The following is a 19,652-nucleotide window of genomic DNA, read 5'->3' as shown; positions in this document are numbered from 1 at the left end:
ATCGAAAGCGAGAGAAGGCGGAGACTAAATAAGCGGAGTTTCAATCATCGTCTGGGGGCGTGGTTTGCGTTGACAAGGCCCGCCTATTGGCCGGTCTGCGGACTTCCCACAGACAGTTGTATGTTTCATAAAAATGCACTCTGATGCGGCAAGTAAGTAGTAACGTTATAGAGGTTTCTGTGCATCAATTTAGGGCCCTTCGCGGACCCCGCGGCTCGTGTCGGAGACAAGCAAACAGACGCGTTGTGTTTCTGTATCTGCTCTTGTCCCGTGGTGGTGTAGGGCTTGATGAATTCCGTGCTATTTGCTGGTCTCTTTGTATTTGCCAGTGCTGTGTTGGGCGACAACAAAGGGAGGATTGCTAGTGTAATTTCAGTAGTTCTGGACATGTAGCAGGTTACATTTGACACGGCAGCTTTTCTGAAGTTAATTTTTCGCGTTACGTTGGCAGTGCTCGCTTAAATGAAGCCGAGGTTGCTGAAAATGAGAAGGCTTTCGATGGTAATCGGTGGGCTCTGGTCTCCATATACATAATTACTGATGATGTACTTCGGTTTTCAGCTCAAACTTTGCATAAGCGTATTGCATTTGTAAATCGGTCAATTTTCTGGTCAGCTGCGGACTGTTAGAGAGAATGAAAATTGTGACGCAGTTGTGTAAAACATCTCTCATTGCCTGCTGGAGCAGCGCTGTCGGGATTTGCGGCGCTTACACCAGCTGCTGCAAAAACGTCTGCGCAATGCTTTTGCGCCAGTAGGCATGCAATGTTGGATTTTTTTAAACAACGTAAAATGCATTCAATCAGTTGGGGTAAATGTTGGGGGGTAGACGGGTTCTGAAAGAAATAGTTGTTTTGCTAAGGCATGGGAATTGTAGTTTAGCATCCCAAGCGGATCTTAGCTTACAGTAGCGCCTTTAAAGGAAATGGACTACAACGCCCATACGCCCAACTCTCTAGATACTTTGTAAACTCTGTGCAAGTTGCGCGTCTGCACTGCTATTTTAGGTATGCTGCTAGTGCTATCTGCTCGGCAGTGTGTCGGTTTGTCTGGTTTTGGCCTCTGGAAATAAATGAAAAGCGCCGGTATTCGTTGACAGCGTCTGAACGGGAATGATCAGAAGGCGTTTGGCAACAAGGTAACATGCATGATCGGATATTTTCCAGTTCCCATGTCTTTTCGACGAACGCAGAGAGTCACTCCCTCATTCGTGATATGTTTTCTGCCGTTTCTCTGAAACGTAAACCCTTGAACTCACGAGAGTCACGAGAAACTAATGTACACACCGTGTAGTCTGCATGGATTAGTGACCGGAATTTCTCTGGATTTAAGGGTCTGGTTGGTGCTGTCCTACTGTCACCGTCTTGTCCCCCTTGTGCTTATATTAGCATTGTGAGCAGAGGGATGTGCATCTTGTTTATTATCACTTTAGTTTGCATTTTTGATGGTGTTGTTTCTCTGTGGAAATAGATTTTCAACTCAATTCCCACTTGAATACACTGGCCAGCATCCATAAGATCCACCACACCTTGCACAGGCTGGTAAATGCATATTAACACCATGTATTCTACTGTAGTGTGTAAATGTGGGTCAGTGGGCTCTGTGCAGTGTTGCCCTGCTCACATGCATCTGTCTCGACAGAATCTTACAGAAGACGTTGGACAGGATAGCCACCCCTCAGGTAATGATGCTGCCTCTCTATGTCTGTGTTTTTTTTTTATTACGTTGATCCTCTCTTTACGATGCATTGTTCTGCTCGGGATATTGAAGGTTTAACTTTGATGTGCATCACCCACTCCACTTGAACATTGTCATCAGACACACACACACTCCCCTGTGACATAAACCTCCTGCACAACACAAAAACTGCTCAGGAAGATGCCATGTTGTTGTGTTGGTCTCCACATTATACAGATCCTAATTTGACTTTGTATCTGCGGGATGATCCTCAAAGGCTTTTTTTTTTTTTTTAGTCGTTGTAGTAGTAGTAGTAGTAGTAGCAGTAGTAGTAGTAGTAGTGACTCATACTATCATTGTCCATACAGCCATGGCTAACCTGCTCTGTTCTGTATTGGATTGACACATTAATGCTGTTCTAGAGAACATTTGCATAACCTTTGAATTTATTTTGAAAATCCCTCTTTCGCTCCGTCCTCCATGTCCTTCCCCAGCTTGCTGCTCCAGAGCCATGCCTCCAAGGAAAAAGAGGAGACCCTCTGCTGGAGATGACATGTCCGCAAAGAAAAGTCGGCAGGACAGGTGTGAGATCGGTTTGTTAAAGATGCGATAAATGTGGTTCCTAATCTATACATGAGCGCTGTGTGCACTTGTGCATTGTGACAATATTTTTTGTATTAGGACAAACAGTAACAGGAAAAGCCTTTTACGCTCACATCAACAGTTCTGAACTGTGTTTTGCTGAGCAAATAACGCAAACCACGTTTTCATTTGCAGCGTTTTCAGAAAACACGAGACTTCGCAAATCCGTGAGGAGGAGACATTTTCTAGTAAAAGATGCCTGGAGTGGTTTTATGAATATGCAGGTGAGCAGTCATATCACATTTTAAATTTCTTTTCAAATTTACGAAAGTGTTTAGCTCCGCGCGTGAAATTCACTCTACGTGTGGCTTCACACTTTGCCTGAAACAGGCTGTGACGATGTGGTCGGACCAGAGGGCATGGAGAAATTCTGTGAGGACATTGGAGTGGAGCCAGAGAATGTGAGCAGATTTGTTTGTTTTTTTCATATTTTGACATGATTGGTTACATCTGTATGGTCTTTGTTCATTCACCGGTTCATAGGTTTTCTGTCTTGGCTGTACTTCGAGTAGCGCTAGTTTCACATACGGTGGCTACATTCTCTGTGTTTGACTTGTCAATTTACTTGACATCTGCACCCAGACCTGTTACTATTGTTATAGTTGCCTAAACACAATTATTCTAGCTAACTGTAATAATAGTTAAAATTGATTTCCTCTGTTTGAAGTTAATTGGCTTTTGTTATGACATCATTTTATTTCTCTGTCTGTGACTTAATGTAACCAGAGGGGGAGAATTATTGCCACCAAGTGTTAATCTTGAGGCACCAAATTTCAAATTTTTGACTGACCCTAAAGCTTAATTTACAGTACTGCAGTATGTTGACAGCATGTATATACACCTTAAGGGGCTATGCCATTGAAAGCATTACCACTTGTGTGCGTTTCATAATAATAACTTGTAGTAGTCGCTGATGCCAACAGGTGGCAGTCAAAAGCATTCACCATGAGGAAAGATGGCCTATTGGCTTTAGCTACTACTACTATCTACTAGCCTGTCATAGTCTGTCTTCCTGGAGTAGCTGAGGCTATTGCAAAGGCTATTATTGTAAACATGTCAGTGAGAGATGGCGACGTGGTAAATAGCTGAATAATGCGGCTGGTCAATGTGGTTGAAAAATAAGCATTTTAAGTTTCCATGCATGGAAACTATCAACTAAATTGTATTTTTTTTATGTTTTGGTCTGTGCCCAGGTGGTGATGCTTGTTCTCGCTTGGAAGCTGGACGCCCAGAGTATGGGATATTTCACTCTACAGGAGTGGTTGAGAGGCATGGGCTCACTGCAGTACGTTTAAAGCCGTTTTCAGCATCAGTTATTATCTGGCTGGGTTTTCTCTGTCTTGGATCATGTTTTTCAAGCTCACCCTTCATTCTCAGGGGAGCCTGTGGTTAAGCGTAGAGCATGTCTAAGGAACTTTTCTGCCGTTGTCAGGTGCGATTCCACAGAGAGGCTGAGGAACTCGCTCGACTACCTGAGATCTGTCCTGAATGACAGCACCAGTTTTAAGCTCATTTATAGATATGCCTTTGATTTTGCTCGGGTGAGTCAAGCACAGGGAATCACTCACATGTTCATAGCAACTAAATGGGGGGGTCTTTTCAGAATCTGTTACACCGTTTCTACTAGTCTACTCTCCTGCTGTTTCTAACCTTGATATTAGTTTGACTTGAAGAGGGAAAGCACGTATCAAGTGTTTAGACTAATAACATACATTACACTGACTTTGATATAGTTAATTCAAGTACTGAATGTAAACTGCGATGACATGTGTTTTATTAACTGGAAGAATGGCAATTCACCCAATTTTGTGGAACTCTGTTTTTTTTTTTTCTTAAAACTGAGCTTGATTTTTTTCCCATTGATTTCATTAATTCATCTGTGTTGTGATTGGACAGGAAAAGGATCAGAGGAGTTTGGACTTGAACACAGCAAAGTGTATGTTGGGGCTTCTTCTGGGAAAGACGTGGCCCCTGTTTCCTGTGTTTAATCAGTTTCTAGAGGTGAGCATTTGGAAATGATATTTTAGCAAATGGCAGATGTTCTATAGTGTAGCTGTGTCTAAGGTATTTAGTTGTCCAGTTTGAGCTTGGACGCAACTGTTACACTTCAACGCTTGTGATGAAGCAAACTAAATGATCCGTGTGTTATTCTTCAGCAATCCAAGTACAAAGTCATCAACAAAGACCAATGGTGTAATGTTTTAGAGTTCAGCAGGACAATCAACCTGGACCTCAGTAACTATGATGAGGACGGTGCCTGTGAGTGTCAACACATATTGACTCATAAATACGACAGCATTTACAGCTGAGTTTTGAGTTTTCTAATTGATTCTAACCTCTGTGTCATCCTATTTTCTCTCTTTTTTTTTTTTGTTAAATCAGGGCCAGTTTTGTTGGACGAGTTTGTGGAATGGTACAAGGAAAGACAGATGTCATAGCTGCTGGTGGAAAATGGAGGAAAAAAAAATACAACTGTGACCACGATGACTCTGAGAATCAACAACCAATAAGTAAACAATACAATAACGGTAAAGCAGTGACAGTGGGTGCTTCCTTGTAAAGGAGGGGTTCGGGCTGTGGGTGGGCTAGGGTGGGGGCTCTGGGTTTGCAGCTTGGGTGCACGCTGCCCAGAGCGTGGAGGCGGAGGGCTGTCATTGAGGAGTCGTGTTCCCTGCCGAAGTTGCATAGTGGGCAAGCTTGCAGCGATCCCCCCGTGGCATTGCTCTCTCTCACTGTGACCTGTCATATTGCTGTCTGTGTTAGGAATAACATGGTATCATACATGGATGACGGAAGCAAAATGATATCGTGTGGGAGAACCACTCCTCACCCTTGTCTTCAGCACAGAGAAACCAACAGAAGTGACCATTCATGCATTGTGTTTGAGTCTTAAACAGGGTCACTTTGACCCGGGCACATTTAAGTATTATGTATCTGTGCAATGAACTTGAACTTCTCTGGACAGATGGCACTAACTATTGTTTGTCATATTTTGAGTTTGATAGGAGTACTTCACGAAGCACACTGTGTCAAATGGTTGATTGCAGGTTTCTGACGCCTGTGCTGTTTACTATTGATTTGTGCCAGTTATTTCTTTTCCCTCCAGGTTTTGTACCCTCCTGCTGTTTTGCTCTAGCTTATGCTAACCATTTGCAAACCCCCTACAAAGGCTTCAGACCTCACCACACCAAACAAATCAGCATTGCTGCTTATTAACTCTTATTACAGTACAGCGGTGAGCCACTAGTGCTCTGGTCAGCATTTATTGGTCTGATGGCCAGTTTATGTATCTACGTTGTGTAGGTAAGAGTATTATCGTGCCTCAAAACATTGAAGTCACTTTGTGTGTCCCGCACACATACCAACAAACCCAAATGTATATACACACGTGAAAATACATGCCACACATGCCACATACGCACACATAGACACACTGACTGGTCAGGGATAATTTCAGGATGAATTCAGACTGTTTGGGCTGTGTTATGAGTTGACATAGATGTAGTTGGTGTCCATTTTGTCTTGATATCTGTTTGTCTTCCTTCATCCACTGATAGTTTCAGGTCTCCTGAGTACCGGTAGCATCTCCCCCAACACTGACAGTGTGAATATAACTGCAGTGGAAGACCAGTGGCCCTCTCAGGATGAGGTCCCTTAGGTGTGAGTAGTATGGTAGGTTTGCTGAAAGCATTGCATTGTACCACCAGTAGGATGTAATCAAAACAGTGGACACTGACAGTTTGGAACTGTGTTATGATGCTATGCTGTTCTTTTCGCAGAGTAAAATGTTCTCGTAACATATGTATAGATTTTTGTCTTTGGCTGTGATGTGATGCCGAATTGTCAGATTTAATATTTGCATGCATGCTCCTACAGAGCCTTTTTGTGAATGGATGAGAATTTTTGAAAACATTTTTCAAACATGGTTTTTTTTTTTTTTTTTTTTGTACAGCAATTTGTGCAAGTGATTTGTGCTTAATTTGATATACACAATCATGCCATTTTGGTTTAGATGAAAAACATGATTGTGTTTATTAAGACCTGGAACACACCTGTAACCTCACGGTGGAACAGGAGTTACCTCCTGCATTTACCCCCATCTTACACATCCATATGCATGCTGTGAAGCTCAAGCAAGCTGCAGCCAGTACACAGGATAGAATTTTATTTATTGCAAATGCATACAGTAAATTGTTTTGCAACTCTTGCACCATTCTGTTTAAGATACACACACACACAATACTCATTGAAATTTGTTCAGAACATAATACACGTCAACCTTCAGTGAAATCTACTGCAGGTGAAAACAACATCTATTGTCATTACAATGCATCAACCATCAGCATAAGATTGAATTAGTTGTTGGATTGCTTACCAAAAACTGTGTAGAGATCAGTGTTCTAGTATTCTCCCATGATAATGCAGGAGGATGAACAGCCTTGTCCCAACTGTATATATGTATGTAAACTATGTTAAGTGTCTATATGTCTGTTTTCACTATAACCTATGTCTATATACATAAATAAAAAGGTTTATTAACTTACTGGCTTATATTTGGGCTCTTTGGTTAATAGTTTGTTCTGAAGACATCATTCCCTTTGTTCAGTCTGTCATTATATCAGAACACAGTCTTATTAAAGTCTTTAAATTAGTCTATTAACAACTTCCTTAATTGTTAAGTTATTAACAGGAAGACACCTTTAGAAAAATTATTTCAGAAATAAGATAATGTTCTTATTTAATAGTGTTCAGCATTTCTCTACAAAAGCTCCACGCAGTAAATTACCAGAGTATACATTTAATTTCATGTGTAAAACTAAAAAAAGTACATAATGTACAACACATAAATTGTATTCATTGTCCACTTTAAGATCACAGCATAAGGCTAATTATTTGCTTGTTTGAACGTATATGGGATGAAGAGATATTAAAACATTACTGATCACGTTTTAAGAGTCAGAGTTTGAAGTAGAGCAAAGAAGGATCAGATTCCTTGGTGTTTCTTCTTTGCTGCTGAAAGGACTTGTTATCATCTCACTCTTACTTTTTACTGCTCTAAAGAGATCTCCATGTGAGCTCCTCCGTCTCATCTGGTGGTGGTGTCGATGGAACCGGAGGTGGGGCCTCTTTCAACAGCTCAATATTTCTAACAGCATGCCTCCTGTAGCTGGGAATACCATACATAAAATCCGTAGCTTCTTCTACCGGAGCTGCAGATGGCAGTTTCGACAGTGGTGTGATATTTGCCTCAGATCTGCGATAATGAGTGTCATCTTGTAGATCACGGTGATTGAATAAAGGAGATGCACTTGCATGTAAATCTTCAGTATCCCAGTTTTGTCTCTCTGTTGATATGGCTTTTATGGCACTGAGACCTTTCCTTTCCCTTCTCTCCTCGGATAGAAGCTGTGGAATAGTGTATGCACTGCCGGGTGAGTTGTCAACACTGCTACTGGCATTCAGACTTCTTGGAGTGGAGATAGAGAGGTCAGGTAGATGATGACCAGTCCACTTTATCTCGGGTGGTAGGTCCACAGTGTCACGCCCAATCTTTCTCTTTATTATATTGTGTAAGCCCATACTGCGAACTCTCTTTGAGGAAACAGATGCATTTTGTTCTCCCTCGTGTTCTTGTGCAACAATCTTGCTGCTGGGGTAGACATAACTCTCAGGGGCTGATGAAGTTTTGATTATTAAACGCTTGTATGTGATTGGAGAGTCATAATCTGTGATTCTTGACATGTGTGATGCATGTGTGCTTTTTGTTGTAGTGTATCCTGTCGCATTATCGTCACTCTCACTGGAAGAGGATGGGGAATTACTTGGCTCTGGTGACGGTGCCTTGATATCGAGACGCCTTTTAAGACGAGGGACACCAAGACTTAGGTCTGGAACTCTGTGGTCTATCTCATCCTCGCTGCTGCTGCTGGAGGAGGAATCAGACAGTGAGGCGTGAGCCTTTTCACTGATTCCGTCACCCCTTCTCTTTAGTCTCGTGCTGCTTTTCCTTCCAGCTGGACTTTCACTGATGGGAGAGTTGGGTGGTGATAAGGAAGTCTCATGTGTTGGTGAAGAAATTTCAAGGCGCTTTCTGAAGCGGGAAATACCAAGATTCATTGTGGCCCAGCGATTCTGCAGCTCTGAATTTATCTCAGATGTATCATGGATGTTGTTAGTTCTTGGTTTGTTTTCCAAGTCATCTGACAGAACTGTATATTTTTCTAATTTGATATTCTGCTCTGTTTTTGGACTATGAGGAATGTTGATTGGGACATTTTGAGGCTGTACAAATTTGTTTTCTATTTTAGATTTGTGGTCCTCATTCTTATCCTCACTATCACTGTCACTACTAGAAGATGAATCAGAGGCTGTTGATGGTGCTTTGATATCCTGACTCCTCTTGATGCTTGTACGATACTCAAGATCCACAGTAGGCCACTGTGTTTCTGCTTTATGGCTTGTGGTTGGAGATACTTTCACGGGAAGCCTTTGCATGTGTTCTTGTGTCTTCACATACCTTATGGTTTCATCCTCACTGTCACTACTAGAAGATGAATCAGAGGCTGGAGATGGTGCTTTGATATCCTGACTCCTCTTGATGCTTGTAGTATGCCCAAGATTTATGGCAGGCCACTGTGTTTCTGGGTTATGGACAGAATATGGTGGTGCTGGTTTGATATCGAGACGCCTCTTGATGTGAGGAATATGCTGGAGATCCATGGTAGGCCATTGTGTTCCCGGGACAGGACTTACTTTTGGAGATACTTGTACTGGTGCCCTTGGGGAATGGACATCCCCTTCTCTCTGTGTCTTCATGTGCAATGTTGTTTCATCCTCACTGGCACTACTAGAAGATGAACCAGAGGCTGAAGATAATGCTTTGATATCCTGACTCCTCTTGATGCTTGTAGTATGCTCAAGATCCATGGTAGGCCACTGTGTTTCTGCTTTATGGCTTGTGGTTGGAGATACTTTAACAGGAAGGCCTGGCATGTGTTCTTGTTTCTTCACATATCTTATGGTTTCATCCTCGCTGTCACTACTAGAAGATGAATCAGAGGCTGGTGATTGTGCTTTAATTTCCTGACTTCTCTTGATGCTTGTAGTATACTGAAGATCAATGGTAGGCCACTGTGTCTCTGGACTACGGACAGAATGTGGTCGTGCTGGTTTGATATCTAGACGCCTCTTAATGTGAGGAATGTGCCGAAGATCCACGGTAGGCCATTGTGTTCCCAGGCCATGACTTAGTGTTGGAGATACTTGTACTGGAAGCCTTGACAAATGGACATCCCCTTGTCCCTGTGTCTTTATGTGCATTGTTGTTTCATCCTCGCTGTCACTACTAGAAGATGAACCAGAGGCTGAAGATGGTGCTTTGATATCCTGACTCCTCTTGATGCTTGTAGTATACTGAAGATCCATGTTAGGCCACTGTGTTTCTGCTTTATGGCTTGTGGTTGGAGATACTTTAACAGGAAGCCTTGGTATGTGTTCTTGTGTCTTCACATATCTTATGGTTTCATCCTCATTGTCACTACTAGAAGATGAATCAGAGGCTGAAGATGGCGCTTTGATTTCCTGACTCCTCTTGATGCTTGTAGTATGCTTAAGTTCCATGGTAGGCCATTGTGTACCTGGGCTGTGACTCTTTGTATCTGGTCTTGAAATGTGAACACCCCCTTGTCCCTGTGTCTTTACGTGCATTGTTGTTTCATCCTCGCTGTCACTACTAGAAGATGAATCAGAGGCTGGAGATGGTGCTTTGATATCCTGACTCCTCTTGATGCTTGTAGTATGCCCAAGATTCATGGCAGGCCACTGTATTTCTGGGTTATGGACAGAGCGTGTTGGTGCTGGTTTGATATCTAGACGCCTCTTGATGTGAGGAATATGCTGAAGATCCACGGTAGGCCATTGTGTTCCCAGGTCATGACCTACTGTTGGAGACACTTGTACTGGAAGCCTTGACAAATGGACATTCCCTTGTCCCTGTGTCTTTATGTGCATTGTTGTTTCATCCTCACTGTCACTACTAGAAGATGAATCAGAGGCTGGAGATGGCACTTTGATTTCCTGACTCCTCTTGATGCTTGTAGTATGATGAAGATCCATGTTAGGCCACTGTGTTTCTGCTTTATTGCTTGTGCTTGGAGATACTTTAACCGGAAGCCTTGGTATGTGTTCTTGTGTCTTCACATATCTTATGGTTCCATCCTCGCTGTCACTACTTGAAGATGAATCAGAGGCTGGAGATGGTGCTTTGATATCCTGACTCCTCTTGATGCTTGTAGTATGCCCAAGATTCATGGCAGGCCACTGTGTTTCTGGGTTATGGACAGAGCGTGTTGGTGCTGGTTTGATATCTAGACGCCTCTTGATGTGAGGAATATGCTGAAGATCCACGGTAGGCCATTGTGTTCCCAGGTCATGACTTACTGTTGGAGACACGTGTACTGGAAGCCTTGACAAATGGACATTCCCTTGTCCCTGTGTCTTAATGTACATTGTTGTTTCATCCTCACTGTCACTACTAGAAGATGAATCAGAGGCTGAAGATGGCGCTTTGATTTCCTGACTCCTCTTGATGCTTGTAGTATGCTTAAGATCCATGGTAGGCCATTGTGCATCTGGGCTGTGACTCTTTGTATCTGGTCTTGAAATGTGAACATCCCCATGTCCCTGTGTCTTTACATGCATTGTTGTTTCATCCTCGCTGTCACTACTAAAAGATGAGTCAGAGGCTGAAGATGGTGCTTTGATATCCTGACTCCTCTTGATGCTTGTAGTATGCCCCAAATTTATGGCAGGCCACTGTTTTTCTGGGTTATGGACAGAACGTGGTCGTGCTGGTTTGATATCTAGACGCCTCTTGATGTGAGGAATATGCTGAAGATCCACGGTAGGCCATTGTGTTCCTGGGCCATGACTTAATGTTGGAGACACTTTCACTGGGAGCCTTGACAAATGGACATCACCTTGTCCCTGTGTCTTTATGTCCATTGTTGTTTCTTCCTCGCTGTCACTACTAGAAGATGAGTCAGAGGCTGGAGATGGTGCTTTGATATCCTGACTCCTCTTGATGCTTGTAGTATGCTGAAGATTCATGGTAGGCCACTGTGTCTCTGGATTACGGACAGAACGTGGTGGTGCTGGTTTGATATCTAGACGCCTCTTGATCCGGGGAATATGCTGAAGATCCACGGTAGGCCATTGTGTTCCTGGGCCATGACTTACTGTTGGAGACACTTGTACTGGAGTCTTTGACAAATGGACATCCCCTTGTCCCTGTGTCTTTACATGCATTGTTGTGTCATCCTCACTGTCACTACTAGAAGATGAATCAGAGGCTGATGATTGTGCTTTAATTTCCTGACTCCTCTTGATGCTTGTAGTATGCTGAAGATCAATGGTAGGCCACTGTGTCTCTGGATTACGGACAGAATGTGGTCGTGCTGGTTTGATATCTAGACGCCTCTTGACGTGAGGAATATGCCGAAGATCCACGGTAGGCCATTGGGTTCCCAGGCCATGACTTACTGTTGGTGACACTTGTACTGGAGCCCTTGACAAATGGACATCCCCTTGTACATGTGTCTTTACATGCATTGTTGTTTCATCCTCACTGTCACTACTAGAAGATGAATCAGAGGCTGGAGATGGTGCTTTGATTTCCTGACTCCTCTTGATGCTTGTAGTATGCCCCAAATTTATGGCAGGCCACTGTTTTTCTGGGTTATGGACAGAACGTGGTCGTGCTGGTTTGATATCTAGACGCCTCTTGATGTGAGGAATATGTCGAAGATCCACGGTAGGCCATTGTGTTCCCGGGCCATGACTTACTGTTGGAGACACTTTCACTGGGAGCCTTGACAAATGGACATCACCTTGTCCATGTGGCTTTACATGCATTGTTGTTTCATCCTCACTGTCACTACTAGAAGATGAATCAGAGGCTGAAGATGGTGCTTTGATATCCTGACTCTTCTTGATGCTTGTAGCATGCCCCAAATCCATGTTAGGCCACTGTTTTTCTGGGTTATGGACAGAACGTGGTTGTACTGGTTTGATATCTAGACGCCTCTTGACGTGAGGAATATGCTGAAGATCCACGGTAGGCCATTGTGTTCCTGGGCCATGACCTACTGTTGGAGACACTTTCACTGGGAGCCTTGACAAATGGACATCCCCATGTCCTTGTGTCTTTATGTGCATTGTTGTTTCATCCTCGCTGTCACTACTAGAAGATGAATCAGAGGCTGGAGATGGTGCTTTGATATCCTGACTCCTCTTGATGCTTGTAGTATGCCCCAAATTTATGGCAGGCCACTGTTTTTCTGGGTTATGGACAGAACGTGGTTGTGCTGGTTTGATATCTAGACGCCTCTTGACGTGAGGAATATGCCGAAGATCCACGGTAGGCCATTGTGTTCCTGGGCCATGACTTACTGTTGGAGACACTTTCACTGGGAGCCTTGACAAATGGACATCCCCTTGTCCTTGTGTCTTTATGTGCATTGTTGCTTCATCCTCGCTGTCACTACTAGAAGATGAATCAGAGGCTGGAGATGGTGCTTTAATTTCCTGACTCTCTTGATGCTTGTAGTATGCCCCAAATTTATGGCAGGCCACTGTTTTTCTGGGTTATGGACAGAACGTGGTCGTGCTGGTTTGATATCTAGACGCCTCTTGATGTGAGGAATATGCTGAAGATCCACGGTAGGCCATTGTGTTCCTGGGCCATGACTTAATGTTGGAGACACTTTCACTGGGAGCCTTGACAAATGGACATCCCCTTGTCCTTGTGTCTTTATGTGCATTGTTGCTTCATCCTCGCTGTCACTACTAGAAGATGAATCAGAGGCTGGAGATGGTGCTTTAATTTCCTGACTCCTCTTGATGCTTGTAGTATGCCCCAAATTTATGGCAGGCCACTGTTTTTCTGGGTTATGGACAGAACGTGGTCGTGCTGGTTTGATATCTAGACGCCTCTTGATGTGAGGAATATTCTGAAGATCCACGGTAGGCCATTGTGTTCCTGGGCCATGACTTACTGTTGGAGACACTTTCACTGGGAGCCTTGACAAATGGACATTCCCTTGTCCCTGTGTCTTTATGTGCATTGTTGCTTCATCCTCACTGTCACTACTAGAAGATGAATCAGAGGCTGTAGATGGTGCTTTGATATCCTGACTCCTCTTGATGCTTGTAGTATGCCCCAAATTTATGTTAGGCCACTGTTTTTCTGGGTTATGGACAGAACATGGACGTGCTGGTTTGATATCTAGACGCCTCTTGATGTGAGGAATATGCCGAAGATCCACGGTAGGCCATTGTGTTCCCAGGTCATGACTTACTGTTGGAGACACTTTCACTGGGAGCCTTGACAAATGGACATCACCTTGTCCCTGTGTCTTCATGTGCATTGTTGTTTCATCCTCGCTGTCACTACTAGAAGATGAATCAGAGGCTGGAGATGGTGCTTTGATATCCTGACTCCTCTTGATGCTTGTAGTATGCCCCAAATTTATGTTAGGCCACTGTTTTTCTGGGTTATGGACAGAATGTGGACGTGCTGGTTTGATATCTAGACGCCTCTTGATGTGAGGAATATGCCGAAGATCCACGGTAGGCCATTGTGTTCCCAGGTCATGACTTACTGTTGGAGACACTTTCACTGGGAGCCTTGGCAAATGGACATCACCTTGTCCCTGTGTCTTTATGTGCATTGTTGTTTCATCCTCGCTGTCACTACTAGAAGATGAATCAGAGGTTAGTGATGGTGCTTTTGTATCCAAACGCTTCTTGATTTCACTAACTCTGCCTTTATTCTGTGCCACTTTTCTGTCTTTGATTTCTCCTTCACTCTCACTGGAAGAGGATGAGTATGTTTTTCGTGGGGCTGGTGCTGCATTATCTATACTCTTACTAGGATAGTTGGTCCGTGGCATGGGTCGTGGCACTATCAGAGTTTCTTGTTTGGTGGTGGACAGCACTGAGTCTTGGTCACTGTCACTGTAATCAGAGGAAGAGGAGTGATTTGTTGTCCCTGCAGGCCTTTTTGTGTCGTGTTTGTAATCACCTTGATTAACCACCACTAAATTCCTACTTGGATATATATTCTGGTTTTGCTGTTCAAAGCTGGCCTCCTGTTTAGTATCCTGGTAAGGGTTCACAATGTATACTGTAGGCTCATCGTCACTGATATATGAGCTGGAGCTGGAGCTGGAGCTGGACGTATCATCCCTCCTCTCTTCATCTTCTCTGTGTGCCACTTCATAGACACCACTGGACCTGGCAGGTGTGCTTCGAACAGAATCACTAAATTCAAATAGTTCTTCATTCTCCTGCAAAAGATCAGGGTCTGCTGGGTTTCTGTGATTCCTCTCACTATCGCTGTCGCTATTGCTCTCAATTGAAATTTGGGGCACTCTACTGGAGACAGCGGCTGCCTGCTGAATGGAGTCCTCCACCAGCTGAGGAGAGTGCTGTGGTGTATGGCCTCTCTGGGTCATTTGACCCACTTCTGATTTATTTTCAGATACCGAGGAATCTGAGCTTGACGACAGGCTTCTTCTGTCTGGTATATCTCTTAGACTGCTTTGTTGGTTGCTGTTTTCACTGACTACAGTATCATAATACTGCACATTGTTGTCTCCTCTCACCTCTATGTCGCTAAATGTAATTCTCCTCTCTCTGTGAGGTCCTAACTCTTCTGGTCCTTCATCATTGAAGTAAGCCTCATTTTCATATTGTATTTGCTCAGCAGGTGAAACAGCAGAGTTAGAAGCAGGGCGTTTCTTCCTGGTGACCCTTTTCCAAAGAACATCAATGCAGGGTCTGGCTAATACACCAAGGATAAAGGCTATGAGAAATGTGATGAAAACAGACAGACACACTGCCAGCGTCAAATTACACTGTGTGACTCCCTGATTTCTCTCTTCACCCATTTTGCTTAGAATATCTTGAGGGATTATTTGTCGACTGTTTTGGGGTAAACTTCTAGGCCTTCTTCTTGAACCACCTACTTTACTGATTTGAAGATTAAAAACAGACACAGCTTGTTGCTCTTCAGACATACACACGTATAGTCCTGTGTCTTTCTCTGTGATGTCACTGATGAACAGACCAGCCTGAGGAGGTCTCACAGATGCTTGACCACTGGGAGTCCACCACACTGAGTCTACAAAAAAATACAAGATTTGCATGCAGTTGGACAAACCTGTAAAGTATGTATGAAGTTTTGTTTTTGTTTATTTATTTATTTATTTTACATAATATTGAACTTGTTACCTTGTTTAGAGCAAGTCAACAGTATCTCAGAACCACTGTAGACCGTCACATCCTGGTGGATGTCTGAGCCATCAGTAGTGAAACAGTTTAGGTCATCCTCCTCCAGTTGAATTAGTTCCCTGCCTGAGAGTGTGGCAGGGGAAGCACACACCATCTTCCAGGCCTGAAAGCCTCGGCTACTGTCATAGACCATCCGTCTTCTTAGACTGCGCATGCTGCAGTCACACTGCCACCTGTTTCCAGCCAGCCTGACGTCCGCTCCAAAGTTACGCAGAGTGAGGTGCATCAAAGGATTAAGGCTCGTCAACATGTTGAAGCTCAGGTCAAGGACCTTTGAGTGAAATATAGTAAAATCATATATTATAAAAAATATATATATATCAAGAGACAGCTGATAAAACTAAAAAAAAAGAGAGGAAAAAGAAAAGAAAAAAGCAGAATTACCCTGAGCTCGATTAAATCCTGGAACATTTGTGGATGGAGAGTTGTGATGAGGTTATGTTTTAGGTTTAGTTCTCTTAGCTGTCGAAGTTGTCTAAAGTCTCCTGGTTGCAGAGTTGAGATCCTGTTAAAGGACAGCTGCAGGACCTGTAAGGACTCCATACTCTCCAGCCCTGGATGACCGGAAATATGAGGTGTAATTAGAACTTTGCAATAACCATAATGGGTTGGCTCCTTCAGACCAGCAATGAATGTGTGGGAATGATGAAAGTTTTCAGCAATAATGACAGGTCAGCCTATCTCAATAGGCTCAATATTGTTGATTGTTGCTGCTTTTTAGCTAGGAAGTCAATTTGTTTCCACATCTGGACACTTCTGATTAAATGTGCAGCTCATCCCAGGAATATGGGTCCATGCTGCTATGTCTTATTTTCACACTCTTATAATATGACTAATTAGGGGCAAAGAATTTTTCTGCTGCCTCGTCCTTTTCAGTAGCCTGAGACAATCTCCTGGAGACTGAAGTAAGACACTGTGGTTCTCTGCTTCATTAGAGGCACTGAACGTACTGTGATCTGAATACCAAACAGGACCAAGTCTATGACCGTCAACACAGCTCTTGCTAAGGAAATGGGCTGTCCCTGCATTCCTTTAAAAGAGCCATGGTGAATGCTGTTCTTTGAGACACGCGTGTTGAACCAAGCAGAAGGAGTTCTGTAACACACCCTGATGCAGGAGAAAATGTAAAAGCTGCATGTTTACAACTTTCTTAGAGTCACTGGAATGTCAATAAAAACTGTGACTGACTATAGGCTGTACAGTGTTGTTATCTGAAGAGGTTTAATCATTTCTGCATGGGGCAAAGTACTGGAGATAAAGGATATCAGTGGAGGGTTTGTTTCTGTGAAAGAATCCAGTTATAAGAACAGTAACAGTAATCTTATCTCTTCTCATCTTCTACAACTGCTTATCCTCACCGGGGTTGCGGGGGTTGCTGAAGCCTATCCCAGCTGTCATTGGGCAAGAGGCAGGGTACACCCTGGACAGGTCACCAGTCTATCACAGCAGTAACAGTTATCATAGTAATAATTAATGGGCTCATTCCACAATTGACTATAAAGCAGACCTCCAATTAATGGTGAGGTTGACCTGTCTTTTCACCGTGATTCACAGATGTTTCTCAATGGCATTCCCCTTCCATTTGAAGGTGGGGTATCATCTTGGCTTCAACTTCGCTATCAGAGTGGGATCCTTAATCAAAGGAGCACTGACGGGGAATTTATATGAGGGAATAGTTTCATCATAGTGTTCAAGTCCAGATTCCTGGGTTGTGATTCTTGTGGTTAGGACAGCTCGAGCAGGTCATAAGATCATAAATGGAATGGGAAGGGCCCCCATAAAAATTCCTATACTCAATACTTATTTTCAGTTTTAATTTTGTTAGCAGAAATTTGAAATATTAATAAATCGCTTTTGCACCGATGCTTCAGCTCCACATGTCAATTTACATGTACAGTACACATATTATGTCATGGATACTCATCCTCACGTCAAATATGACATGTAACTATTTAACCTTTAAGCTTACTGGGTGTGGTATAGATAGTATGTACACAATTCAAGGGTGTTGTACGAGTTCCTAGTCATAGTACAACAGCACTGATATCTGATGTGTTTTCATTGGGATTATTTAATCCTGTAACTTCTTAAACAGTACAGTACAGTATATAAACAACATCAATATAACTTTTTACCCAGTACAATTTTGTACTGTACTTGTATATTGCATCAATTTTACTTCATACATGGTTTGAATTATATATCTAGATTGATCAGCCTGACATTAAAACCACAAACCACTGACAGGAAAAGTAAATAACATTGACCATCTTGTGACAATACAAGACAAGAAAACCCCACCCCACAGCAATGACACTCCTTGATGGCAGCAGCCATTGCCAGTAGGATGCAGTCTGACACAGACGCACAAAAACTGTTTAGGAACAACTCAAAAAATATAAAGAACAGCACAAGGTGTTCTGGACCAAATTCACTAGATCCCAAACTGATCCACAGATTCCCTTCCCCTCACCTCAACCCATAGGGCCCAAAGCCCCCCACTAACAACATTGTCTCATCAGACACCGCAGGACACTCTCAGAAGGCCCATGTCCATTCTCTGATCAGTCAAAAGTGTTTTGGAGGCTCAAGGGAGACCTTCACAATATTAGGAAGGTGGTCATAATGTTACATCTGGTTGGTGTACATAACACAGTTAGAATTTGGCTGACCTCGGCCTGCTACAGTATTAAAGTACTTCTAACATTTAATTTTATCAGTAAATAAGAATCACTTCCACTGCATACTAATCAGTACTCCTGTTTTGCAAACTACTTCTACTTCTGACAGACAAAGATGACAGACAAAGTTGAAGGCAAAGTTGATTAAAATTACAGACAAACATGTTTAGATTTATCATGAACATTGAGTAGGGGAGCTGTGGAGTGACGGTGAAAGACGAAACTTTGGCATCACACTATGTCCATAACTAAGGTGCCTTCAGCGAGCACACAAATGACAGCCAAGTGCTCCGAATGTACACACTGCTACGTAAACGAATGGATGCAATTGTGGTTTTTGATTGTTATATTGTGTTAAATGGAAGTAATGTTTATTCGTGTCCAGTGACTGTGTTTTCTTTATAGGCGTGTGACTATATCAATATGACTCACCCTCTGGAAGTTGTATTAGCTGATTCCTTTCCGCAGATAACAGCTGCAGCTTAGGGGCCCAGGATACACATCCCCGTCCGCTCTGAGGTCCTAAGCGAGGTCTCCCTCTTAGGTAGGGACCTGCAAACTTTCTCTCGACGCACAGAGACAGGTGTGTGATACTGTTGTTTCCCAGCCATACGCTCCTTAGGCTGTTGTACGGCCGGCGGAGTGTTACAGAATCTAGGAGGTTGTGCGACAAGTCTAGCTCGGTGACAGAGTCTTGGATGTGCCACGGCACAGAGGAAAGTCCAGATGACGAACAGTTCAACAGGGGAGCTCTCTGACAGGTGCAGGACTGTGGACAGGCGGCTGAGGACGCAGAGCAGCTGAGACCAGAGGAGACAAGCAGCAGCACAGCAGCCAGGAATGGCCCCTGTGGTACTGCCATCACAACCTGACCTGAAAGTAAAAGGAAAGATCACAAATATGAATTGTTACGTAAGTGATTCATTTCTAACCTAAGGACGTTTCACTAACTTCAGTGTCAAACATCTAAACCTACACATGAAATTATCCCATTGAAAAGGTTGATCATGGACAATAATAGAGTACATTAGATGAAAACTTTTAACTCACCTCAGCGTTCACTCCTCAACAAGTGCACGGGAAAACAGGAAAGCAATTCTTTCCACACCCACAGTCCTTCCAGCTGTGTCTCCAGCGAGCTCTGATCAAAGTCTGAAGAGTATTTCGCTGTGTCTAACATAACATGCACCTGCCCTAAGATGGCATTCAGTGCTTCATTTAATGATTTACATGTCTGGGTAAAGTCTCTTTCATTGTCATTGTTTTACTCTTTGTGTTTGACACATAGCTGATCCTGAAG

General features: G+C 43.2%; 3 protein-coding genes across 6 annotated transcripts; 1 reads left to right on the top strand and 2 right to left on the bottom strand.

Annotated features, from left to right (window-relative positions):
- Positions 1 to 84: 84 nt before the first annotated feature.
- On the top strand, positions 85 to 6,861 carry dcun1d4 (DCN1, defective in cullin neddylation 1, domain containing 4 (S. cerevisiae)). Of its 4 annotated transcripts, none has more exons than XM_047588092.1 (11): positions 85 to 152; positions 1,470 to 1,540; positions 1,641 to 1,680; positions 2,171 to 2,258; positions 2,454 to 2,542; positions 2,649 to 2,719; positions 3,512 to 3,603; positions 3,751 to 3,859; positions 4,215 to 4,319; positions 4,475 to 4,577; positions 4,701 to 6,861. In XM_047588092.1, the coding sequence occupies exons 1-11, from the start codon at positions 134 to 136 to the stop codon at positions 4,754 to 4,756; spliced, it is 843 nt and encodes a 280-aa protein (XP_047444048.1). In that variant the 5' UTR covers positions 85 to 133; the 3' UTR covers positions 4,757 to 6,861. The 4 variants fall into 4 exon arrangements, with proteins under 4 accessions (XP_047444048.1, XP_047444049.1, XP_047444050.1 ...); XM_047588094.1 differs by lacking the exon at positions 85 to 152 and adding an exon at positions 166 to 1,137; XM_047588093.1 differs by lacking the exon at positions 1,470 to 1,540 and having other exon boundaries at positions 87 to 152.
- LOC125009862 (mucin-4-like) lies at positions 6,469 to 12,904 on the bottom strand. Its single transcript, XM_047588089.1, has 2 exons — positions 9,671 to 12,904; positions 6,469 to 8,674 (listed from the first exon to the last, which is right to left on the bottom strand). The coding sequence occupies exons 1-2, from the start codon at positions 12,834 to 12,836 to the stop codon at positions 7,374 to 7,376; spliced, it is 4,467 nt and encodes a 1,488-aa protein (XP_047444045.1). The 5' UTR covers positions 12,837 to 12,904; the 3' UTR covers positions 6,469 to 7,373.
- Positions 12,844 to 19,620, bottom strand: LOC125009183. The gene is made up of 6 exons (XM_047586905.1): positions 19,403 to 19,620; positions 18,785 to 19,225; positions 16,056 to 16,225; positions 15,612 to 15,942; positions 12,908 to 15,501; positions 12,844 to 12,852 (listed from the first exon to the last, which is right to left on the bottom strand). The coding sequence occupies exons 2-6, from the start codon at positions 19,212 to 19,214 to the stop codon at positions 12,844 to 12,846; spliced, it is 3,534 nt and encodes a 1,177-aa protein (XP_047442861.1). The 5' UTR covers positions 19,215 to 19,225; positions 19,403 to 19,620.
- Positions 19,621 to 19,652: the final 32 nt, after the last annotated feature.

This window comes from Mugil cephalus, chromosome 6 (assembly GCF_022458985.1).
Source record: "Mugil cephalus isolate CIBA_MC_2020 chromosome 6, CIBA_Mcephalus_1.1, whole genome shotgun sequence".
Taxonomy (NCBI): Eukaryota; Metazoa; Chordata; class Actinopteri; order Mugiliformes; family Mugilidae; genus Mugil; species Mugil cephalus.
Note: the sequence above shows the minus strand (reverse complement) of the source record. Positions and strands in the feature narration are given on the sequence as shown.